General features: G+C 37.9%; 1 protein-coding gene across 6 annotated transcripts in view; it reads right to left on the bottom strand.

The window, feature by feature from the left end:
• CCDC150 (coiled-coil domain containing 150) overlaps positions 1–27,024 on the bottom strand; it is a 94,892-nt gene that overhangs the window by 35,454 nt on the left and 32,414 nt on the right. For 3 of the 6 annotated variants that reach the window (XM_081581455.1, XM_081581454.1, XM_081581456.1), the window contains exons 9-15: positions 26,582–26,674; positions 24,210–24,317; positions 17,552–17,676; positions 17,127–17,304; positions 16,494–16,562; positions 8,100–8,213; positions 3,013–3,096 (exon numbers count right to left, since the gene is read on the bottom strand). In XM_081581455.1, the coding sequence (XP_081437581.1) occupies positions 3,013–3,096; positions 8,100–8,213; positions 16,494–16,562; positions 17,127–17,304; positions 17,552–17,676; positions 24,210–24,317; positions 26,582–26,674 (771 nt within the window). The remainder of the gene's footprint in view (positions 1–3,012; positions 3,097–8,099; positions 8,214–16,493; positions 16,563–17,126; positions 17,305–17,551; positions 17,677–24,209; positions 24,318–26,581; positions 26,675–27,024) is intronic. The other 3 variants (XM_081581458.1, XM_081581457.1, XM_081581459.1) reach the window with 1 other exon arrangement.

Here is a 27,024-nt window from a genome sequence, read left to right as displayed (position 1 = left end):
AAAAATTCAGCAAAAAAAGAAAACATATGTGATAAAAACCAAGATGGTGGAGTAGGACAACACTGAGCTCATCTATCCTTACAAATAAATCAAAATTACATCTATATGTGAAGCAGCTCTCATTAAAAACAAATGAACCTGGTAGAAAGACATCTACAACCAAGGCTGTAAAGAAAGACAAATACAGTTTGGCAGGAAGGGAGACGTGATCAGGTCAGGATTTGTGCCCCTAGTAGGGACACAGAAGACAAGGCGATATCATAGGTTCAGAGATCCTCCCTGGGTATTTTGGGGCTCATGCCACATATTAGGAATCCCAGTTCTGGGGACCAACACTGGAAAGATGAGTCCCATTAGCTGGTTTGAAAATCAGTGGGACATACCAGAGAGTTGTAAGGAACAGACCCCACTCCTAAAGAGCACACACAGGCTTGCTTACTCCTAGGAACAAGGCAGAGGAAACCAATGGAAATTAGCCTGGGGCCCCAATAGGTGACCGAGCCCACACCAGATATCAGCTCCAGACCCGCTTGCTCTGGAGCAGCTCCCCACTAGGGCAAAGGCTGGCACTGTCAAGGAGAGTGAGCAACTGGGGGAGATGGAGCTGGATCAAACCCAGCCCTGTGCCTGAACCGGGTGAGGGCAACCATAACCAGTATGTGTAAAAAGTGGTGGGGCAGAAGCTGAACTGAAACTCTGACTGACATGTGGGGACCATTCCAGCCCACAGGCTCCTGCTCTTCCCTCTTGTCCCAAAGCAGCTCCACACTAGGGTGAAGGCTGCTGTTGTGGAGGGTGGGGAGGAGTGCACACTTAATGCATCATTGACAAGAGATATATTGACACATCTTTTGTTGCCTGAATGTTTCTGATCAGAGACATTGTAACAAAATGGCAATAAGTGCATACTTATCAATAATCACCTTACAAATCAATGGATTAAATGCTCCAATCAAAAGATATAGGGTACTTGACTAGATAAAAATCAAGACCCATTTACATGCTGTCTGCAAGAGACCCACTTCAGAGACACACACACACACAAAGTGAGAGAAGGGAAAAAGATAGTTCATGTAAGTGGAAGAGGAAAAAAAGGTGAAGTAACAGTATGCATATAAGATAAAGTAGACTTTAAAACAAAGTCTGTAACAAAAGACAAACAGCACTATATAATGACAAAGGGATCCACAGAAGAATTGGATTTATGTTCACTAACATATATATACCTAAATAGGTACATCTAAATAGGAGCATCTAAATATATAAAGCAGATATTAGCAGCCATAAAGGGAGAAAATGACAACAATACAATCATAGTATGGGACTTTTAACACCCATCTTGCATCAACGGACAAAGAGACAAAGAGAGCCCATGGGGTCGCAAAGAGTTGGACACAACTGAGTGAACTGAACTGTGCTTGGAAAACTGGACCACCAACTTATACCATTTGTAAAAATTAACTTGAAATGGATTAGACTTGAATGTAACACTTGAAACCATAAAACTCCTAGAAGAAACTATAGAACACACTTTGACACATATCGTAGCAATCTTTCTTCTGATCTGTCTCTTAAGGAAAAGGAAACAAAGCAAAAATAAACAAATGAGACATAATTGAGCTTCAAAGCCTTAGCACAGCAAAGAAAACCACTGACAAAATGAAAAGACAACCTACTAGATAGGAGAAAATGTTTTCAAATGTTATGACTGATAAGTGGTTAATATCCAAACCATATAAACAGTTCATATAATTCAATATAAAAATTCCCAAACAACCAAATTTTTAAAATGATCAGAACACCTTAATAGACATTTTCCCACTGAAGACATACTGAGGGCCAACAGGCACATGAAAAGGTGCTCAACACTGATTATCATCAGGGAAATGCAAATCGAAACCACAATGAGATATCACCTCACATCTGTCAGAATGTGACATCAAAAGGCCACAAATAACAAATGTTGACAAGGATGTGGAGAAAAGATAACCCCGACTGCAATGTTGGTGGGAATGTAAATTGTTGTAGCTGCTATGGAAAACAGTATAGCGGCGTCTCAAAAAACTAAAAGTAGAACTAACACATGATCTAGAAATTCCACCAGAGTATATATGTTAAGAAAATGAAAATACTAATTCAAAAAGACATAGGCAGTGTTCACAGCAGTACTATTTACAATAGCCACGATATGGAAGCAATCTAAAGACCTATCAACAGACAACTGCATCAAGATATGGCATACACACACACACACACAGAGCAGGATATTACTCAGTCATAAAAAAGAATGAGATCTTGCCATCGCAATAATATGGATGGACCTGAAAGATACGGTACTTAGTGAAATGTTAGACAATGGAGTGGGGTGTCATTGCCTTCTCCGCTGTATGTTAGCACTTATATCTAAATCTAAAAAATCTGAAGAATCAAAGGAATGAAAACAACAAAACAGAGACAGACCAATAAATACAGAGAATAAGCTAGTGGTTTTCAGTGGGGAGAGGGATGGTAGGAGGGGCAAGACAGGGGTGAGGGATTAAGAGGTATAAATTATCATGGATAAAATAAGCTATAAGAATCTGTTGTTCAGCACAGGAAATATTGCCAATATTTTATAATAACTTTAGAGTATGACCTATAAAAATACTGAATCACTGCTGTACATGCAAAGCTAACATAATACTGGAAATCAACAAAACTTCAATAAAAAGAGAACACAGGCTTTCTACATTGGCAGCAAATGACTATGCATAAAATAATTATAATGAAGTTTCATATTGTCACAGAATGAACCTTGGGATCACACTTTTAGGTTTCAGCATTATAAGTGTGTAAATAGAGGTCAGCTGGATTTGAATAAGGGACCAAGCTTACGGAGGTTTAAAAACTTGTCCAAAGTTACAGAACTGGTAAATGACCGAGCTAGGTCCTCTTCAAAGTCCAGCAATATTTAGCTTCACAACTGGCATTAGAAAATTAGAAAAAAAAAAATCAGAAAATGAAATCTCATACCTGAAGTTTTCCCTTTTCATAGGCCAGTTTATTTTTACTGTCAGTAATTTTTCCCAAGACGTTTTCCACCTGTTGTTGGGCAAGCTAATAAAACAAACACAGGTATCAGTATCTCTAGACATAGAATGAATAATCATTTTTCTTCTTAAACAAGCATTTACACCCTTACTATTTCTACAGTAATGAATCCAGGATTCATATTTATTTGCTACTGCTACATCTTTGTCCTTCCTTAGACAGCTGATCATAGTATAATATGCAACACATATGTGTGTGTTAGTCGCTCAGTTGTGTTCAGCTCTTTGCGGCCCTGTGGACTGTAGTCCACCAGGTTCCTCTGTCTGTGGAATTCTCCAAGCAAGAACACTGGAGTGGGTTGCCATGTCCTTCTCCAAGGGATCTTCCTGACCTGGGGATCGAACCCAGGTCTCCCACATGGCAGGGAGATTCTTTACCATTTGAGCTACCCAGGAAGCCCTGCGATAGATAGGGAAATTTCTAATGGAAGTATGAGTGCCTTAAGAGTCAAAGAGTTTGTTTTTGTTTCCTAACTATTTTTATTACACAAATTATCCCTTTGTAGTTGCAATCTAAGCCAGATGGGGATGGTTTTATTAGTGGTTACAGATATGCCATTTGAGGATTACATGTATTCAGCCCGCGGTATCCATAGGGTTCCATATCCACTGGTTCAACCAACTGTGGATGCAAAATGTTCAGGAAAAAAATAATTTCCAGTTAGCTCCAAAAAACAAAACTTGAATTTGCCACATATGGGCAACTGACAACTACTTACAATAGCATTACATTGTGCTACGTATTATATGTAATCTAGAGATGATTTAAAGTATATGGAAGGATGTGCCTAGAATATATGCAAATATACCATTTCATATAAGAGACTCGAGTATCCACAGATTTTGGTATCTGTGGGGGTCCTGAAACTAATCCTCCATGGATACTGAGGGATAATTGTAGCTCCTTAAGAAAATGGTCACAACCACTTGGACAACAGGAGACACTTCAGTTACCACAGTTAAAAGGCAGTTAGGGAAAAAAAAAAAAAACTGAAAAAGCAAAAGAAATGCTTGCTGGAAACATTGTTTGATCAAGTACCCAACACAATGTTACCTAGGACAAACATTACTGAAGCCTCTATATTTCACGAAATTACATATTTAATCATTAAAACAACCTTCAATAATGACAGTTATTTTTTTCATATGCCTTTCCCTCACCTTGTCAGAAGAAATAAGTATAAAATAGATTCTCTTGATTAAATTTTGGACCTTACTGGTATACTTCAGAAACACTACTAGTGATTAAGATGGAAATTTTCACCTTCCACAATCAGTTTCACTGTTGTATCTTAATAACAGAAAATACTGATATTTGCCATTATGTCAAAATCATCTTCATAAGTTCATGATAGGGATAATACACACAAAAGCAAATGTGACTAAGAACACAAATTCTTAATCACATAGGCCAACTAGCTGCACTATGGATCATTTGCAGTTAATTTTGAGTTCCAAGTCTTGTTAATGTTGGTAAATATCCTATGTTGACAAAATCATTATTTCTGGCTTATATTTGCTTAATCTGTGAATAACAGAACAAGGCTCCTTTTTAGCATTTAAAGCCAAAGAATTTATATTCAACTTTAGGCAAATTTTAAAGATAAAAACATATATGTTGGGATATTAACTGAGATATACAAGAGACGTTCCTCACTGTCTTCAACATAGCCAATCTGTGGTGCACTTTATTTCACCTTAAATATTGTGAATATTTTCCAAATAAAAGTAAAAACATATTCCAAACTAGATTACTATATAATATGTAACTCATTTTTTCCTCTGTTCAAATATTTTCATGATAGCATATATTATATAAGAGATCACATTAGTCTGAAGCATTGTATTCTTCTTGGTAGTTGCCTTAACTAGAAGAATTAAGCTATTTCAGACATTCTAGACTTAAAAAAAAAAGATGGAAAAATTATAGTGACTAGTCCTACTATAAAATTATGTACATTCAATATAAAAATGTATACGCAATATTAGGGATCAGTAGGTTACTAACTAGTATGGCCATCCAGGCATTTGTCACATCAGATCAATATTTCATACTTATTTATACATATTCACACTTTCAGTTTTTTAAAGTTTCACTTTTAATCCCTGTGTGTTGCTCCCACCAAGGCAATTTTTTTTAAAGCATTAGGACCAATAAAGTATTACTTTCAAAGTAACCTAACAGAAATGTAGACTGCTAGCAATAAACAGGAGACTAGTAATGATATATTATCATAACATTAATTTTTTTTTTGTCTACAGAAGACATACAGTTCTCCTTTAACGCAACATTTTAGAAATTATGGTGTAAAAAATGTAAAATCATCCCACAAATGAACATTTGGGGTTATGTTTTGATCAAGTCTTCAGCAGAAAATATATCACAAGGATGGCCAATAACACTACAAAAACAAAGCTACACCATATAACTACTGAAATAAAAGCTTAACTATTTAAAATTTAAAATTCAGTTCCCAGTCCTATAAATCAAGGTGCCCAAAGTATGGCAGAGTGTAGATAAAGCTTATAAAATATCAAGAGCTAGATTTAACCAAAAACGTGCTATTACACATAAGAACACTCAAAAATACTATACCTGTCTTCTTGGAATGTTGAAGACTTTTATTTTTTTAAAAGAACTTGGACAGTCTGGGTCTCTTATACGAATTTTTTAAATAATGGCAACATTTTCCTTGATAGAATTTCCTTTTTTAGGCAAAGGCATAAATAATTCTATTAATCTTTTAAATAAACTTTAGAAATCAGTTCAGTCGCTCAGTCGTGTCCGACCCTTTGCGACCCCATGAACTGCAGCACGCCAGGCCTCCCTGTCCATCACCAACTCCCTGAGCTTGCTCAAACTCATGTGCATTGAGTCATAAACCTAACATTAGGAAGTGTGAGAAAAAAAAGCGAGCATGATATTTATACAAGGATACTGTATGCTGGCCCTTTGAGTGGTACTTTACTCACAATATCATATTTGAGCCTCACAGCCTGGCAAGATACACATGACCCTCTTTGTGTTTTACCCAACCAAGGTTTCTATTATGTATGGGTACTATGCTAGGCAAGGAAGAATACAGATAAGCAACTATTCTTCTTACATTATAAGAGCATGAAAGCAGAGGCATGAAACAGGTCAATTTCTAACTTACGAAGTAACTATTTTAATGAGTATGCACAGTAGGCTGTAGGAGCCCTCAGGGAAGCTCCACAGGGAAGATCCCCTTGGCACTGAAGGCCACAGAGGTTAAGAACCTGTCCAGGTCACACAGTAAATGAAGCCATGGGTTAAAATTGGGTCTGAATTTAAATCTATGGTGTGGCATATAAGACACACACTCATATGTACATCTCTAAAAATAAGAGGTTAAGCTAGAGGGTAGTTTTTATTGAGAATTAAGTGTTAATTTTTAAAGAACAAAAATATACTGCCAGCAATGAATGGCAATAGGTTTAATGATATTGCTCAGATTAAAAAAAACAGTTGTAAAATCTTGACCTCTTTCCTCAAGACTCATTACAGCCAACTGCACACTTCCAGGCAGGCCTGGTTAGAGAAGATTCTATGCAGAGACATGTAAGCTGGAATTGAGGTATGGGTAATCACTGGGAGACCTTCATCAGAAGGTGAGGTGAGCAGGCAAGAATCAACATTGACCAAGTTACCCGCAAGATCTGTCAAAGTCACTGAAAGGATAAGGCCACAGGTCTGCCTGCTGGCAGTACAGGCATGAAAGAACCATGCACACTGACAGAGATCCAAACCTGGTGGGTAGATAAACCCAGCTGAGGTCTGGCCAACCAGCAAAGGACAAGGATGAATCTTTAATTTTGAGGGAGGGAAGGCTGGCCTGAGATAGTACCAGGATTTAGAGCTAATACACCCTGCTGCTCCAAAAGGAACTTAACAGGCTTTTTCCATGGATAGCTGAGATACTAAGAATTCAATAAATGTTAGCAATGTGCTACATGCTTTACATGTATTAACTTACTTAATCTCAACAACCTCCTAATAATAGTATTATCCCCATTCTGACAGATTAAGAAACTCAGGTTCAGAAAGGTTAAGGATCATACCCAAGGTCACAGCCAAAATTGAAACACAAGTAGTCTGGCTCCAGGGGCATGAAAACTAATAGGATTTAGATTTAGTTTCTGTAATTTTTCATAGTTGAAGTAATGAGCAGCTTATGACAGAGCTTGAAAGAATTCAGCTCAGATTAAGACAGACTTCACATCTTCTTTGGAATTCTGAAAGCTGAATTGCATACTATAAAAGAAATAGGTAATTCTTAAGTATTCAAAAGCACACAGAAAACTTACTAGCTGCTTAACAGAACAATCTCTTTAAGTCTCTTTCACCTGGAGATGTTGTAAGACTTATGTTTATTTGTAATGACTTCCCTGGAAGCTCAGATGGTAAAGGGTCTGCCTGCAATGCAGGAGACCTGGGTTCAATCCCTGGGTCGGCAAGATCCCCTGGAGAAGGAAGTGGCAACCCACTGGAGTATTCTTGCCTGGAGAATCCAAAGGAAAGAGGAACCTGGCGGGCTACAGTCCATGGGGTCACAAAGAGTCTAACACGACTGAGCGACTTCACTTTCACTTTTTTTTTCATTTATTTGTAATGCAATGACCTTGTCAAACAGCTTTAAGAAATCTAACTTACTACTGATTTCCCAACAGATAGAACGGTCAGGGGGAAAAAAAATACAAGTTTCTTTCCCACAATTTATGGAAAAGAAAGTATTTTAAAATGTTAGAAATACTGGTACTTTTCATCATTACAGATCATCTGTGTAGGCAGATGTTTAACAGCTGTTTTCCTAAATCTTCTATTGCCTGAATACTGTAGGGTTCTCTGACATACTTAGCCTGCGTTATTCAGGATTTGTGATAATTATCAAAACACAAACAAATGAAGAAACCCATCTCCTAATTTCTGATTTGTAAAAAACTCTTTAGTCATTAATTCCTACTTTAGACTGACCTTTTTATACCCACCCAATGGTAATCAGAAGATGCTTGCTCAGGTTCTAGGGAAGCAATCTTATCTGTCAGTTGCTTATTCTTTTCCTCTAGAGTCTGCATGTTGAGGGTTAATGCATTTATGTCTACCTTTGAAAAACAGAGGGAGAAAAGAAATCTATGCAGATCCAAAAAAACTATCTTGTTTTTAAAATGACATTTTTAACCATAAAATAAATGGTATCTTATGAACACATTCCCCTGCTTTTCTAGATGTCTTTAGCAGGTGGGTTATAACAAACTGCATAGTGTGCATTTACCAGAAGTCCTTCTGGTGCTTGGCACTTATTTAAATATTAACTCGAGCATATAAATACCGATGTAAAAATAAATCCTCCAAAAATATTAGCAAAATGAATCCAGCAATACATAAAAGGATAACAAATCAGGACTAAGTGAAGTTAATCCTGGTAACACAAAGCATGTTCAACATTCAAAATTAATTAGTATAATTCACACCAATGGACTGTAGAAGAAAAATCATATAACCATCTTAACAGACAAAGGAAAAGCATTTCACAAAATTCATATTAATTTATTATAAAAACCTAGTAACCCAGAAACAAAAGGGAATCATCTCTACCTTATAAAGTATATCTATAAAAAAACCTACAACTAATACCAATATTGGTGGAAGACTGAGTATTTTCCCCTAAGACTGGGAAAAAGGCAAGAACACTTTCTCTTGACATTTCTATTCAACATCAAACAGGCGGGCTTAGTTGGTGCAATTAGGTAAGAAAAAGTAATAAAAGGCATAGAAACTGGAGAGAAATAAAACTGTCTCTACTTACAACATACATGAGTTTCTATATTCCAAAAAAATCTACAAAAAAGGTACCTGAATAAGAGTTTTAGTAATGTTGAAGATCACAAGGTCAAATCAATTGCATTTGTATATATTAGAAAAGAAATTGGAAAATATATACTTCTTAAAAGTTCCATTTATAACTATCAAAATCCATGAAATTTTTAGGTAAAAATCTAAAAAAAAAAAAAATCCAATATATGACATGCTGAAAATTACAGAATACTGACAAGACAAATCAAAAACCTAGATACAATGGAGAGATATATTGTGTTCCAGTATGAGAAGATTCAATATTGCTAAGATTTCAATTCTCTCTATCTCAATTTAAATTGTGTGGGGTAATTTACCAGTGTCCATTCTTTCATGGAGTCTGGACTGTGAGGCTATAACAATTATCCTACAAGAAATATTAAGGGGGGCTCTTCAAGATGACATAAAAGGGCATTAGATGATAACTGGAATCTACACAAAGAAATAAAGGGTACCAGCAAATGTAGCAACATATAGGTACAACAGACAGGTATTTTTGCTTGTAACTCTGTTATCTATAAATTAAAAATATACAGTAAAAGAAAGATTAAGGGAATTAAAACAGTTCACAAAAAATATCTATTTAATACAAAGGAAGGCAGTAATGGAGAAACAGGAACAATAAAGCACATAAAACATTAAAAAAATTAGTAAAGCGGCAGATGTAAATCCTACCTTATGGGTAATTATGTTAAATATAAATGGATTAAACACTCCAACTACAAAACAGAGCTAGGCAGAATGAATTTTTTAAAAAAACCAACTATGTGCTGTTCATAAGAGACACACTTTAGATCCAAAGACACAAATGGGTTGGAAATAAAAGGATGGAAAAAGGTATACAGTGTAAATAGTAACCTGAAAAGAGCTGGTGTGACTACACCAACATTAGACAAAGTAGATGTTAAAACAAAATCCTGTGAGGTAAAGGACATTATACATTTAAAAAGGGACCAATCCATTAAGAAGATAACATTTATAAATTAATATACATCTAACAGAGCCCCAATGAAGCAAAAACAATAAAGCAAAAATTGACAGAACTGAAAGGAGAAATAACAATTCAACAGTAACAAAGACTTCAATAATAGAACAGTTAGAAGATCAGTGAAAAAACAATTGATGACTTCAACACTATAAAGCAACAGAATCTAACACATCTTTAGAACTCTTCCAAACAATAGAATATGTTTTTTTCCCAAGTGTGTATGATGCATTCCCTACAATTTATCAACATGTCACAACTATAAAAAAGCTCAATAAATTTGAAAGGACTGAAATTATACAAAGTATGTTTTTCAACCACAATGAAATAAAATTAAATCAATAAAAGAAGGAAATTTGGGAAATTCACACATATGGGAAATTCAACAACATATTTCTAAATAACCAACCAAATGAGAAAATTACAAAGGAAATTAAAGAATATTTTGAGATAAATGAAAATGAAAACATGATAAACAAAATGTATGGTATGCAGTTAAAGTGGTGCTTAGAGGGATATCTTTAGTGGTATAAACATAATTAAAAAAGGAAATATACCTCAAATCAATAACCTAACACCATACACAAAAATTAACTTGAAGCGAGTTCAAGACCTAAATATAAGATCAGATATTGTAAAACTCTTAGAGAAAAACAAAGGCAGAATACTATTTGATATAAATAGCAGCAATATCTTTTTTAATCCATCTTCTAGAATGAAAGTGAAAAGTAAAAGTGAAGTTGCTCAGTTGTGTCCAACTCTTTGGGATCCCATGGACTGTAGCCTACCAGGCTCCTCCGCTCATGGGATTTTCCAGGCAAGAGTACTGGAGTGGGTTGCCATTTCCTTCTACAGAGGATCTTCCCAACCCAGGGTTTGAACCTGGGTCTCGCGCATTGTAGGCAGACGCTTTACTATCTGAGCCACCAGGGAAGTCTAGAGTAATTGAAACTAAAGTAATTATCCTCCAGTTAAAATAAATTTAAAAAACAAAAACAGACAAATGGGACCCAATTAAACTCAAAAACTTTTGCATAGCAAAGGAAACCATAAACAGAAAGAAAAGAACTCAGAGAATGGGAGAAAATATTTGCAAACAATGCAACTGACAAGGGATTAGTCCTCAAAATTTACAAATAGCTCATGTGGCTCAATATCAAAAGAACAATCTAGTCAAAAAATGGGCAGAAAACCTAAACAGACATTTCTTCAAAGAAGACATTCAGATAGCTAAGAGGCACATGAAAAAATGCCCAACATGGCTAATTATTAGACAAATGCAAGTCAAAATACAATGAGATATCATCTCATACCAGTTAGAATGACCATCATCAAAAGTCTACAAACAAAAAATGCTGGAGAGAGTGTGGAGGAAAGGAGACCCTCCTACACTACTGGTAGGAATGTAAATTGGTATAGCCATGTATGGATGTGAGAGTTGGACTATAAAGAAAGCTGAGCGCCGAAGAATTGATGCTTTTGAACTGTGGTGTTAGAGAACACTCTTGAGAGTCCCTTGGACTACAAGGAGATCCAACCAGTCCATCCTAAAGAGATCAGTCCTGGGTGTTCATTGGAAGGACTGATGATGAAGCTGCAACTCCAATAGTTTGGCCACCTGATGTGAAGAGCTGACTCATTGGAAAAGACTCTAATGCTGGGAAAGATTGAGGGCACGTGGAGAAGGGGACAACAGAGGATGAGATGGTTGGATGGCATCACTGACTCAATGGACATGAGTTTGACTCCGGGAGGTGGTGATGGACAGGGAGGCCTGGCGTGCTACAGTCCATGGGGTTGCAAAGAGTTGGACATAACTGAGCAACGAAACTGAACTGAACTAAACTGATCACATGGACCATAGCCTTGTCTAACTCAATGAAACTATGAACCAGGCCGTGGAGCACCACCCAAGACGGACAGGTCATGGTGGAGAGTTCTGTCAAAACATGGTCCACTGGAGAAGGGAATGGCAAATCACTTCAGTATTCTTGCCTTGAGAACCCCCTGAACAGTACGAAAAGGCAAAAAGATAGGACACTGCAAGATGAACTCCCCAGGTCGGGAGGTGCCCAATATGCTACTGGAGAACAGTGGAGAAATAGCTCCAGAAAGAATTAAAAGAAGAAGACAAAGTGAAAAGAATGCCCAGCTGTGGATGTGACTGGTGATGGAAGTAAAGTCTGATGTGGTAAGGAACAATATTGCATAAGAACCTGGAATGTTAGGTCCACAAATCAAGGTAAATTGGAAGTGGTCAAACAGGAGATGGCAAGAATGAACATCGACATTTTAGGAATCAGTGAACTAAAATGGACCCGAATGGCGAATTTAATTCAATGACCATTATATCTACTACTATGGGCAAGAAATTCTAAGAAGAAATGGAGTAGCTCTCATAGTCAACAAGAGTCCGAAATGCAGTACTTGGGTGCAATCTCAAAAGTGACAGAAAGATCTCTGTGCGTTTCCAAGGAAAGCCATTCAGTATCACAGTAATCCCAGTTGATGCCCCAAGCACTAATGCCGAGAAGCTGAAGTTGAATGGTTCTATGACGACCTACAAGACCTTCTAGAACTAACATCCAAAAAAGATGTCCTTTTCATTATAGGGGAATGGAATGCAAAAGTAGGAAGTCAAGAAACACCTGGAGTAACAGGCAAATTTGGCCTTGGAGTACAAAATGAAGCAGGGCAAAGGCTAATAGAGTTTTGCCATGAGAATGGACTGGTATAGCAAACACCCTTTTCCAACAACGCAAGAGAAGACTCTACACGTGGACATCACCAGATGGTCAATACTGAAATCAGATTGATTATATTATTTGCAGCCAAAGATGGAGAAGTTCTATGCAGTCAGCAAAAACAGGGCGGGGAGCTGACTGTGGCTCAGATCATGAACTCCTTATTGCCAAATTCAGACTTAAATTGAAGTAAGTAGGGAAAACCACTAGATCATTCAGGTATGACCTAGATCAAATCCCTCATGATTATACAGTGGAAGTGACAAACAGATTCAAGGGATTAGATCTGAGAGGCAGAGTACTTGAGGAATTATGGATGGATGGAGGTTTATGATACTGTACAGAAAGCAGTGATCAAGACCATCCCCAAGAAAAAGAAAGGCAAAAAGTCAAAATGGTTGTCTGAGGAGACCTTACAAATAGCCGAGAAAAGAAAAGAAGAGATCTCTTCAAGAAAATTAGAGATACCAAGGGAACATTTCGCGCAAAGATGGGCACAATAAAGGACAGAAACGGTATGGACCTAAAAGAAGCAGAAGATATTAAGAAGAGGCAGCAAGAATACACAGAAGACCGATACCAAAAAGATCTTCATGACCCAGATAATCACGATGGTGTGATCACTCACCTAGACCAGACATCCTGGAATGTAAAGTCAAGTGTGCCTTAGGAAGTATCACTATGAACAAAGCCAGAGGAGGTGATGGAATTCCAGCTGAGCGATTTCAAATCCTAAGAGATGATGCTGTGAAAATGCTGCACTCAATATGCAAATTTGGAAAACTCAGCAGTGGCCACAGGACTGCAAAAGGTCAATCGTCATCCCAATTCCCAAGAAGGGCAATACTAAACAATGTTGACACCACTGGACAACTGCACTCATGTCCCATGTTAGTAAGGTTATTCTCAAAATCATTCAAGCAAGACTTCAGCGTTATGTGAACTGAGAACGTCCAGGTGTTTAAGCTGGGCTTAGAAAAGGCAGAGGAACCAGAGATCAAACTGCTGAATCATCGAGAAAGCAAGGGAATTCCAGAAAAACATCTAGTTCTGTTTCACTGACTACGCTAAAGCCTTTGACTGTGTGAATCATAACAAATTGTGGAAAACTCTTAATGAGATGGAAATACCAGACCTTCTTACCTGTCTCCTGAGAAACCCGTGAGCCTTAGAAGCAACAGCTAGAACCCTATATGGAACAACTGACTTGTTCAGGATTGAGAAACAAATACAACAAGGCTATTTATTGTCACCCTGTCTATTTAACTTATACACAGAGCACATCATATATAAGTTAGGACAGGCTGGATGAGTTACAAGCTGGAATCAAGACTGCCAGGAGAAATAATCAACAATCTCAGATATGTGGATGATACCACTCTAATGGCAGAAAGCGAAGGAAAACTAACAAGCCTCTTGATTAGGGTGGAGGAGGAGAGTGAAAAAGCTGGCTTAAAACTCAACATTAAAAAAACTAAGATCATGGCATCCAGTCCCATCACTTCATGGCAAACAGAAGGAGAGAAGGTGGAAGCAGTGATTTCCTCTTTTGGGGTTCTAAAATCACTGTGGATGGTGAAAGCACCCATGAAATTAGAAGGCCGCTGCTTCTTGGCAGGAAAGCCATGACAAACCTAGACAGTGTGTTAAAAAAAGCAAAGACATCACTTTGCCGACAAAGGTCCATATAGGCAAGGCTATGATCCTTCCAGTAGTCACATACGCTTGTGAGAGCTGGACCATAAAGAAGGCAGTGGTAATGGTTCAGTCACTAAGTCATGTTCTACTCTTGATACCCCATGGACTATAGCCTTCCAGGCTCCTCTGTCCATGGGATTCTCCAGGCAAGAATACTGGAGTGGGCTGTCATTTCCTTCTCCAGGGGATCTTCCAGACCCAGGAATCGAACCTGGGTCTCCTGCATTGCAGGCAGATTCTTTACCAACAGAGCTATGAGGGAAGCGCAAAAGAAGGCAGAGTGGCGAAGAATTGATGCCTTTGAACCGTGGTACTGGAAAAGACTCTTGGAGAGTCCCTTTGGACATCAAGGAGATCAAACCAGTCAATCTTAAAGGAAATCAACCCTGAATACTCTTTGGAAGGACTGATGCTGAAGCTCTAATACTCTGGCCACCTGATGCCAACAGCTGACTCACTGTAAAATACCCTAATGCTGGGAAAGATTGAAGGCAGAAGAATAGGACGACAGAGAATGAGATAGTTGTATGGCATTACCAATTCAATGGACATGAACTCGGGCAATCTCCAGGAGATGGTGAGAGACAACAAAACCTGGCGTGCTGCAGTCCATGGAGTTGCGAAGAGTTGGACACAACTTGCTGACTGAACAACAGCAAACAAGCAAGTATAATATCTTTCAGCCCCATGAACATATACTTAGTCTACATTAAGACAAATGAAATCAGACAAGCAAAATAATAATGCTATGTTGTAATAATAAATAGCCATTCACCATAGCCATGAAATATTCACTAGATTTTAAAGCAAAAAGTATTAATGAATTAATAGTATCCACCAATTTTCCAAATTTTAAAAAGCATATTGAGGCCACATTGATACCAGCAAAATCCTAGCCACAGGAAGTCAGCTTTATTTAAAGATCTTTGGGGTGGACTGTTTTCGAATCACTGGACATGAGTGAGTAAACCACAGAAGGTATTGCCAGCTTGGTGAACTTCTTGGAGCTCCAGTACAGAATTTAGCTTTTCTTCTCTCTGTAGTTCTTAAACTAAAAGTTCACATAGTCTTCCCTGGTGGCTCAGTGGTCAAGAATCCACCTGCCAATGTGGGAGACACAGGTTCAATCTCCAATCTGTAAAGATCCCACATACTGTAGAGCAACTAAGCCCATGCTCCACAACTATTGAACCACTGCGCTAGAGCCTGGGAACCACACCTACTGAAGCCTGTGTGCCTAGAGCCTGTGCTCTGCAGTAAGAGAAGCCACTGCAATGGGAAGCCCGTGCACCCTAACTAGAGAGTAGCCTCCACTCAACCGCAACTAGAGAAAAGCCTGCACAGCAACGAAGACCTAGCATGGCCAAAGATAAATAAAAATAATTTTTCAAAAAAGTTCACATATATGGTAGGTAATACGAATGCTATTTAGCTGAGCCAGAAGCCGAATAGTCAAGGCTTGATGACTGTATCTGACACCTGTCGCTGGTTTTATTGAGTAGGGCAGCCTAACAGTCCTTGGTGCTCCAGATATACTCTATATGACAACGATACATAATCTTTACTCTCTTAAATTCTGAAATGCAAATAGCAATGTTTTAAAGATTTTTTGTTTTTTGGTTTTTTTTGCTCTGTTTCGGTAAGGATTGTATCCGTTTCTCTGGCCATTCTACCTTTATAGAACCTAAAAAGGGGTATCTCACAAAACTGCAAGAACTAATAAGAAGCCTAAATTAGCTTTATTTTATTTTATTTTTTTAAAAAAGCATTGTCAGCAATCATCCCTCTGCTTCCCACAGGCCCATGAGCTCACTTTTGGGAGTCTGCCTAGCTAAACTGCTTGGTGAACACTAGGGTCAGAGGCAGGGATGACTCACTGGCAAACACAAGACGCTCAACAAGCAAACCTTTCCCAGAAGCAGCCTTATACTGAAGTGACTGAAGTGCTCCGAGGGCATCCAGCTTCGTAGCTTCTCTACTCCCCCACATTTTGCTATTCAACAATATAACCCGTCTCCTCATTAAGATAAGCTGATACAGTAGGCAGCAATACAGAAGGAAATAAAACATAATGACACAAAAAGAAAGAAAACGTGGAATACCTTGCTTTTAGCTAATTCTTTTTCCAAGTTGCATTTTTCTTCTGCTACTTCTTTCTCTGTTTTATTAACCTGCCCAAGAAGGGGGAAAAAAGGAGACCAGTCTTTTTTAAAAACGGTTGACAGGCTCTACTATAGCAGACACACCCTGCATGTGAGTTAATACCTACACTGCAGAGATAGCACATCCTCTCAGAAAAGGGGCCACTCAGGGAGTCTCTGAGGCAGAGCAGACTTCACAAATAGCCCTGAAATTAGAAAGACACGTCTGCATGTCAGACTCTGCTGGTTCCTTCCCAACTAGGAAGACAGGGCTGTTTTCCCTTACATTGTTTCTGCTACATTGTTCCACTCCCACTGGGGAAATTGATTTTTAAAATCTGACCCCTTAACTAACATGAGGATGTGTGAACGGTAAGTTAACGTTCACTAATGCTATGTAAGGGTATACTATTTGGCACAGACTATTCCCATGGCTAAAAGACATAGATTACCCACCCAAAGACTCCTTTCATGGGTAACTCAGATAAACTCCATCTGGGTTGTATTTCTTTTCTTGTCTTTTGCACTTAAAATACAATTTTAAAACAAGATCACCAACCACAACCAGGAGGTAACAAATCTGCCTCCACCTACCTCTCTCTGAAGTCTGTCTTTCTCCTCTAGTAGAGACTTCTTCTCTTGCATTGATGCTTCCAGGTCACCTCGTAATCTTGCAATAGTGGAGTCTAGCAGCTCTTTCTGGACTGTTGCCTTCTTCTCAGCCTCTTGTGCTTTCTGGATACACTGGTTATGCTCAAGGATTAAATGGTCCCTGCAGGAAGAGAACAAGGAGATATGAAAGCTAAATGAGAGCTCTTCTTTATGACTAAATGTTCTTATAGAACGTATCTCCTGCCTGAGAGCAATTACCAAAATGTTCTAACAAAACTAGTTCCGTGAGGGCAGTGTCTTTATTTTCGTGGCTGGCCCAGCAAATGCACAATCAAAACATTTTCATTAAAGATACGAAATACAAGTGCAAAAGCGAAAAATGCAAAAGTTGCCTACAATTTACTTACAGATGCACTTGGAGTTGTGTTTTTTCATTCTGAACAGTCTTTAGCTCACTTGTGATACTGGCATGGGCTGCATCCAGCAGTAAGTTTTGTTCTTGAAATGTCTGTGTCATCATTTTCTGTTCCTCCTGAGTGTTAGAAGTAATATTAAAAGCTGAGATGCCAGAAGTCATTTGATAGGATAGCATTCTAAATAACTAATCAAAGATACTGATACTTACAAAAAATTTAATTTATATAAATAAAACCTCTTTTTGAAAGAATTTATCTTAATGTCCAGCTTTCTCTTTGTCCCTACCCTGACTTGATCACAATTTTATCACTTTACAGCTCTTCTTGCCAACAATCAAGGTGCATCATTTACCTAGCTTGCTGCAAAATTTATATGACTAACATGAACAAATTTTTGGATACAGAACTATATTAGGTATATTTTGGTAATTTAAAATTTCAACATGGTACTATACTTTAAAAAGTCAGACAATATCAATGTATATAAAGCAAAAAAATTCTTCCACCTCTAACTCCTCCACACACCTCTTCCAAATAATTCCACTCTCCAGGGACAATCATGTTTCACAGTTTAGTGTAACTTCTTTTGACAGTATCTGAAACTGCGCTCAGATACTGTGAGAGCAGAAGTCTGTAACTGTTTTGCACAATTAATTTTCTCTGGCTTACCATTTTTATGCATACTCCCTCTATCCACAATTTATAAAGCTTTTATAAATATACTACATACTAATAATTACTTTTGTAAACATACTTTAAAATACACTGTTTTGAACAACATTGATTGCAAGGCAAATTCTCACACCTTCATACTTGATAAAATGGGATCTCACTTGTGTCATATTCCAAGGTTTTAAAATGTTTATGAAAGTGTTATATATATAAGTCACATTATTCAGTCTACTAAGTGGTAAATGTCATGAAAGTAGGGATTTGTCTTGTTCACTACCATAATTCCATCCAGATCTAGTATCATAACAATACTTACATGGGGTAAACACTGAATGTTTTAAATAATGAAAAACATTTATTGAGTATCTGTTAGATGCAAAACACACTTGGCACTATGGGTAACAACAAAGACATATAAGACAGTGTCCTAGGAAGAACACAATGTAGTACAGGAAATGAGTCATGTACATAAACTACTACTACAGAATGCAGAATAAAAGGCAACATAACATAAATTACTAAACACCAAGTCTGGAGTCAAACCTAGATTTATATCTGCTTCATCCTGTACTAGCTGGGTGATTTTGGAAAAGTTGATTAACTTCTCTAAACTTTTTTATTATCTGTAAAATAAGGATGACAAATATCCCTTTATATAACAGCTGCTAGGATTAAAGGAGGTAATATATGTAATCTTTAGCACGATGCTTGGTATATAAGTATGCTGAAAAAAAAAAAGAGAGAGAGTGAGAGAACCTTGTGATTATAATCTGCTTAGTGTCCTAGGAGTAAAAATTGAAAGACAAAACTGATCTTTTCTGATTGGAGTGATCAAGCTTCTGTATTAAAGTGAGTCTTAAAGAATGAGCAGAACTTCCAGTTCAAAATGGCAGAGTAGGAGGACATGCACTCATCTCCTCCTGCGAAAGCACCAAAATAGCAACTAGCTGTTGAACAACCATCTACAGGAGAAGGTTGGAACCCACCAAAACAAGATACCCCATGTCCAAAGACAAAGAAGAAGCCACAGCGAGACAGTAGGAGGGCGCAATCATGACAAAAATAAAATCCCATAGTCACCAGGTGGGCGACCATAAACTGGAGAACAATAATACCAAAAAAGTTCTCCCACTGTTGTGAAGGTTCTGAACCCCACGTCAGGGTTCCCAGCCTGGAGATCCGACAAAAGTATTAGGAATCCCCAGGGAATCTGACCTTGAAGGCCAGCGGGATTTGATTATAGGACTTTCACAGGACTGGGGGGAAACAGAGACTCCAGTCTCGGAGGGCACAAACAAAATCTTGCATACACCAAGACCCAGAGGAAAGGAGCAGTGACTCCACAGGAGACTGAACCAAAACTACCTGCTAGTGTTGGAGGGTCTCCTGTGGAGGTGTGGGTTGGCAGGACCTCACTGCAAGGACAGAGTCACTGGAAGCAGCAGTCCTGGAAGTTCCCCTGTAGGTTAGTCCTCTTGGAGGTCACCGTTAATCCTACTATAGACCCTTAGACACCCGGGTTGGGTTGCCTCAGGCCAAACTACATGGAGGAGTGCAACTCCAGCCATCAGAAGATAAGTGGATTAAAGCTTTACTGAGCAGACACATTTCTCAGAAAAACGTGGTCCACTAGAGAAGGGAATGGCAAACCACTTCAGTATTCTTGCTTTGAGAACTCCATTAATAGTATGAAAAGGCAAAAATACAGGACACTGAAAGATGAACTCCCCAGGTCGGTAGGTGCCCAATATGCTACTGGAGATCAGTGGAGAAATATCCACAGAAAGAACGACAAGACGAAGACAAAGCAAAAAGAACGCTCACATGTGGATGTGACCAGTGATGGAGGTAAAGTCTGATGCTGTAAAGAGCACTATTGCATAGGAACTTGGAGTGTTAGGTCCATGAATCAAGGCAAATTGGAAGTGGTCAAACAGGAGATGGCAAGAGTGAACACTGACATTTTAGGAATCAGTGAACTAAAATGGACTGGAATGGGAGAATTTAACTCAGATGACCATTATATCTACTACTGTGGGCAAGAATCCTTTAGAAGAAATGGAGTAGCCCTCACAGTCAACAAAAGAGTCCAAAATGCAGTACTTGGGTGCAATCTCAAAAATGACAGAAAGATCTCTGTGCGTTTCCAAGGAAAGCCATTCAGTATTACAGTAATCCAAGTTGATGCCCACACCAGTAATGCTGAAGAAGCTGAAGTTGAATGGTTCTATGAAGACTTACAAGACCTTCTAGAACTAACATCCAAAAAAGATGTCCTTTTCATTATAGGGGACTGGAATGCAAAAGTAGGAAGTCAAGAAATACCTGGAGTAACAGGCAAATTTGGCCTTGGAGTACAGAATGAGGCAGGGCAAAGGCTAATAGAGTTTTGGCACAAGAACAGACTGGTCATAGCAAACACCCTATTCCAACAACACAAGAGAAGACTCTACACATGCACATCACCAGATGGTCAATACTGAAATCAGACTGATTATATTATTTGCAGCCAAAGATGAAGAAGCTCTCTACAGTCAGCAAAAACAAGACCAGGAGCTGACTGTGGCTCAGATCATGAACTCTTTATTGTCAAATTCAGACTTAAACTGAAGAAAGTAGGGAAAACCTATAGACCATTCAGGTATGACCTAAATCATATCCCTTATGATTATACAGTGGAAGTGACAAACAGATTCAAGGGATTAGATCTGATAGACAGAGTGACTGAAGAACTATGGACAGAGGTTCATGACGTTGTAAAGGAGGCAGTGATCAAGACTATCCCCAAGAAAAAGAAATGCAAAAAGGCAAAATGGTTGTCTGAGGAGGTCTTACAAATAGCTGAGAAAAGAAAAGAAGCGAAAGGTAAAGGAGAAAAGGAAAGATATACCCATTTGATTGCAGAGTTCCAAAGAATAGCAAGGAGAGATATGAAAGCCTTCTTCAGTGATCAATGCAAAGAAATAGAGGAAAACAATAGAATGGGAAAGACCAGAGATCTCTTCAAGAAAATTGGAGATACCAAAGGAACATTTCATGCAAAGATGGGCTCAATAAAGGACAGAAATGGTATGGACCTAACAGAAGCAGAAGATATTAAGAAGAGGTGGCAAGAATACACAGAAGAACTATACAAAAAAGATCTTCATGACCCAGATATCCATGATGGTGTGATCACTCACATAGAGCCAGAAATCCTGGAATGCAAATTCAAGTGGGTCTTAGGAAGCATCACTACAAACAAAACTAGTGGAGGTGATGGAATTCCAGTTGAGCTATTTCAAATCCTGAAAGATGATGCTGTGAAAGTGCTGCACTCAATATGCCAGCAACTTTGGAAAACTCAGCAATGGCCATGGGACTGGAAAAGGTCAGTTTTCATTCCAATGCCAAAGAATGCTCAAACTACCGCACAATTGCACTCATCTCACACACTAGTAAAGTAATGCTCAAAATTTTCCAGCCAGGCTTCAGCAATACGTGAACCGTGAACTTCCAGATGTTCAAGCTGAATTTCAAAAAGGCAGAAGAACCAGAGATCAGATTCCCAGCATCCATTGGATCATAGAAAAGGCAAGAAAGTTCCAGAAAAACATCTACTTCTGCCTTTATTGACTACGCCAAAGCCTTTGACTGTGTGGATCATAACAAAGTGTGGAAAATTCTTCAAGAGATGGGAATACCAGACCACCTGACCTGCCTCCTGAGAAATCTGTGTGAAGGTCAAGAAGCGACAGTTATAACCAGACATGGAACAACAGACTGGTCCCAACTGGGAAAGGAGTACATCAAGGCTGTATATTGTCACCTTGCTTATTTAACTTATACACAGAGTACATCACATGTAATGCTGGCCTGGATGAAGCACAAGCGGGAATCAAGATTGCTGTGAGAAATGCCAATAACCTCAGATATTCAGAGACACCACCCTTATGGTGGAAAGCGAAGAACTAAAGAGCCTCTTGATGAAAGTGAAAGAGGAGAGTGGAAAAAAATGGCTTAAAACTCAACATTCAGAAAACTAAGATCATGGCATACGGTCCCAAGACTTCATGGCAAATACTTGTGGAAACAGTGAGTTTATTTTTGGGGGTTCCAAAATCACTGCAGATGGTGACTGCAGCCATGAAATTAAAAGACGCTTGCTCCTTGGAAGGAAAGTTATGACCAACCTAGACAGCATAACAAAAAGCAGAGACATTACATGCCGACAAAGGTCCATTTAGTCAAAGCTATGTTTTTTCAGTAGTCATGTATGGATGTGAAAGTTGGACTATCTGGAAAGCTGAGCGCCAGAAGAATTGATGCTTTTGAACTGTGGTTTTTGAGGAGACTCTTGGGAGTCCCTTGGACTACAAGGAGATCCAACCAGTCAATCCTAAAGGAAATCAGTCCTGAATATTCATTGGAAGGACTGATGCTGAAGCTAAAACTCCAATACTTTGGCTACCTGAGGCGAAGAACTGACTCATTGAAAAAGACCCTGATGCTGGGAATGACTGAAGGTGGGAGGAGAAGGGGACAACAGAGGATGAGATGGTTGGATGGCACCACCGACTCAATGGACATGAGTCTGAACAAGCTCCAGGAGTTGGTGATGGACAGGAAAGCCTGGCGTGCTGCATGGGGTCACAAAGAGTTGGATATGACTGAGCGACTGAACTGAACTGAGCATGGCCCTGCTCACTAGAGCAAGACCCAGTCCCTCCTATCATCAAGCTTAACAAGCCTCTTAGCCTCCTCCATCAGAGGGAAGACTGAAGAAGCAAGAAGAACCACAAGCCCACCTCAGCTAGAACAAAACTCCTATTACAGAAAGTTAATCAGGATGAAAAAGCAGCAAGTTACATTCCAGATGAAGGGACAAGATAAAATGGCAGAAAAACAACTAAATAAAATGGAGATAGGCAACCTTCCAGGAAGAGAATTGAAAACAATGATAGTGAAGATGATCCAGGATATCAGGAAAACAATGGAGAAGATGCAAGAAATGCTTAGTAAAGACCTAAAAGAACTAAAGAACAAACAGAGATGAAGACATACTAGAAGGAATCAATAGCAGAGTAACAGGCAGAAGGATGGATAAATGACTTGGAGGATAGAATTGTGGAAATCAGTGCTACAGAACAGACTATAGAAAAAAGAATGAAAAAAAAACAAAAGACAGCCTAAGAGACCTCTGGGACAACATTAAATGCACCAACAGAGAGAGAAAGGACCTGAGAAAATATTTGAAGCAATAATAGCTGAAATCTTCCCTAACATGGGAAAGGAAAGTCAACCAAGTCCAGGAAGCACAGAGAGTCTCCATCAGGATAAACTCAGGGAGGAATACATCAAGACACATAGTAATCAAACTGACAAAAATTTAAGACAAAGATAAAATATTAGAAACAGCAAGGGAAAAACGACAAATAACATACAAGGGAACTCCCATCAGATTATCAGCTGATTTCTCAACAGAAACCCTACAAGCCAGAAGGGAATGGCACAATATATTTAAAGTCATGAAAGGGAAGAACCTACAACCAAGAATGCTCGACCCAGCAAGACTCTCAGATTTGATGGAGAAACCAAAAGCTTTCCAGACAACCAAAAGTTAAGAGAATTAAGTGCCATCAAACTAGCTTTACAGCACATGCTAAAGAAACTTCTTCAGGCAGGAAACATAAGACAAGGAAAAGACCTATAGAAAATAAAACCCAAACAATTGAGAAAATGGTAATAGGATCATACATTATCGATAATTACCTTCAATGTAAATGGATTAAATGCACTAACAAAGGACACTGGGTGGAAGAAAACATGTGCACATAACTCTGCTTGACTCCCCCAAGTTGTATGTAATTATTTTATATTGTTAGGTTAATCATGTTTCCATTATGGCTTGCAATTGTAATTACAGTTTTTGTCTGGCTATTGATTATGGACACTAATAAGCATCTTTTACTATTGTGAAAAAAATAAAAATGAATACCTGCAGAATGGCTTGGTGGTCAGCAATGATTCTGGTATTTTCCATTTTAACAGTCTGAAGCATGCTGCTCAATTCTGAACACTTTCTGGTCAGTTGGTCATTCAAAATCTAAGACAACATATATAGCAAATCACAGATCTCTCCAGTAAAACTCTTTTTACACATGCATCATTATTTTTAACAATTACATGGTATTTCATAGTATTATTTCACCATATATGTGAACTTTATTTAACCCAATGATATTTAATTATAAAATACTTTCAAATATTTGGAATCACCATCCTAAATAATTCTAAATTAAAAGGAGAAATGTGTTGATTTGGCAGAACAACTGAAGCATTTGGCAGTTTACCAATCTTTTGTTCATAATTTTGCATGCTGGTTAATCAGAGCAAGATATCTACAGAATGGGATTTACAACGTAGATGCATGGCCAATGTTATACAAATCCATTCCCAAAATTAGATGATGAGTTTTTAGAATTGTTTAGCTGATAACACAAAATAGCTAAACTCCTTCATCACCAATTACAGTATTCAAAAAAGCAAAATATGGATGACTGTACCATTTCACAGGATTAATCTTCCAAAATGAAACAGAAGTCTTTTGTGCAGCACATCTATCAAACATGTATTTAGTTTATAATTCTTTTGTGCTTTTGGTATTTTCGAATTTGTATTCCAGTGGAAAATATTTATCTTAATTCTCAGTTATTTTTGCAAAGTATATTTGGTAAGTATCTTATATTTTAATATACAAGCTCTTTCAGGATTGGGCAAATAACTCTGAAGAATAGAAAAAACCTTCAAAAATTAGTAACAAGAAAGGAGAGATAGATGAAAGAATATGTGGACAGCATCATAAGTAGTCTGTATAGCAAAGTAGATAGAAATACACTAAGGAACATTTTAAAGTTATAATCAGACATACAAACTATTTATTGAGGAACACTTGAGAGGTGAGACAGAGCAGAACTCTTACTCTTTGAAAAGAAATAGCTAATTTTCTTTAGAGTTAGACTGCTGGGCTCAAATTCTAACTGTGTCACATATTAGTTATATTATTAAACCTCTCTGTATATCAGCTTTCTTACCTTTAAAATGAGAAAAATAATAGCTTCTATAGTAGTGCTGTTGAGAGGACTACAATTTGTTAGTAACATAGGATACAGTATGGGTTCGGTAAATCTTAACTCTCATTTATAGTAAGAGTAGTAGTAGAGAGCTGGAGCATAAAGAAGGCTGAGCACCTAAGAACTGATGCTTTTAAACTGTGGATCTGAAGAAGACTCTTGACAGGCCCTTGGACAGCAAGATCAAACCAGTCAATCCTAAAGGAAACCAGCCCTGAATAGTCACTGGAAGGATTGATGCTGAAGCTGAAGTTCCAATATTGTGGCCACCTGACATCAGGGGATGTTCAACTTTAAGGAATCCAATATGTTGTTATGAGATTCCTTACAGTTGAACGTCCCCTGACAACCTGATGCAAAGAGCCCACTCATTGGGAAAGACCCTGATGCTGGGAAAGATTGAGGGCAGGAGAAAAAGGGGATGCCAGATGATGAGATGGTTGGAGGGCATCACTGACTCAACGGACATGAGTTTGAGCAAATTTCAGGAGATAGCGAAGGACAGGGAAGCATGGGGTGCTGCAATCCACGGGGTCACAAAGAGTCAAATATGACTTTTGTGACTGAACACATTAGTAGTTATTGTTATCACTATTTTATGAAAGAACACATTTTGTATTTTCTTTATCATAAAGAGCATAACAACACTATGATCCTAACACTGAAACATCAAATTGTACTAACAAAAAGTTCTCTCAAGGGATCAACACTATTTCATTGGGCCCTATGAGAAATAACTTGGTTTCCTGTATAGGTGGTGACTCCTCTCCATACACATGCATATACACAAAACATAAGCTGAATTTGGGGATCACCATCCCACATTAAATGATTTCATACACCTCCAATATCAGGATTTATTTATTAGGTTCTTACTGTGCTTTGCCAAAGAAGACTCAAAGGAAAAATAAGACATAGCCCTTGGCACAGAACTGCTTAGAAGTTCAACGGGGGAAATAAAAGGTATATATTTAAAGAGTAAATTAGTCAGCACACAAAGTATAGACTAGTGCATGATATAACAGTGTATCTAGATTACCTACACATCACAGGAATTGAGAGAATTCCTAAATGGGAATTGGAGTTAATTTGATGATGCTTCATAAATGAAACAAATCTTAAGGAAATAAAAATTTTAGATGATGGCAATGGTATAAATTCATGTAACCAGGATTATTCTTGGTTACTTAATTGAACAAAATTAACATCTAAACATTAGAGAAATGGGAAGATCTACCTGTGCTTTTTCTGATGCTTCATGAAGAGATACTATTTCAGACCTCAAATATGCATTTCCTTCATGTTCCTTTTTGAAAGACATCTGTATATTCTATAGGGAAAAAAATAATTTCTCATTTTCTATGTGTAAGAGTTATTACACATACCTCTATCAAAATACCCCTTCTGTACTGTGGCCAGTACCAGTTCAAGATCTAACGATATACAAAGAAAAGGACTTTTTAAAATTTTGGTAACTTCAACTCCCAAACTTCTATTTATAAGTTATCAAAAAGATTTATTAAAAATATTTTCATACTGAGATTCCAATTAGAAAGAATTTGCCTAGAAATCTGAATTAGAAAAAACAAACCTTGGTATTTACCTAGTATTCCTATGTCAAGAAAACTAGACTAAGATGAAATATTTGTTAGTTTAATTACATACACATTTCTTTCAAGT

This window comes from Giraffa tippelskirchi, chromosome 3 (assembly GCF_054371585.1).
Source record: "Giraffa tippelskirchi isolate mGirTip1 chromosome 3, T2T-mGirTip1v1.2.pri, whole genome shotgun sequence".
NCBI lineage: Eukaryota > Metazoa > Chordata > Mammalia > Artiodactyla > Giraffidae > Giraffa > Giraffa tippelskirchi.
Note: the sequence above shows the minus strand (reverse complement) of the source record. Positions and strands in the feature narration are given on the sequence as shown.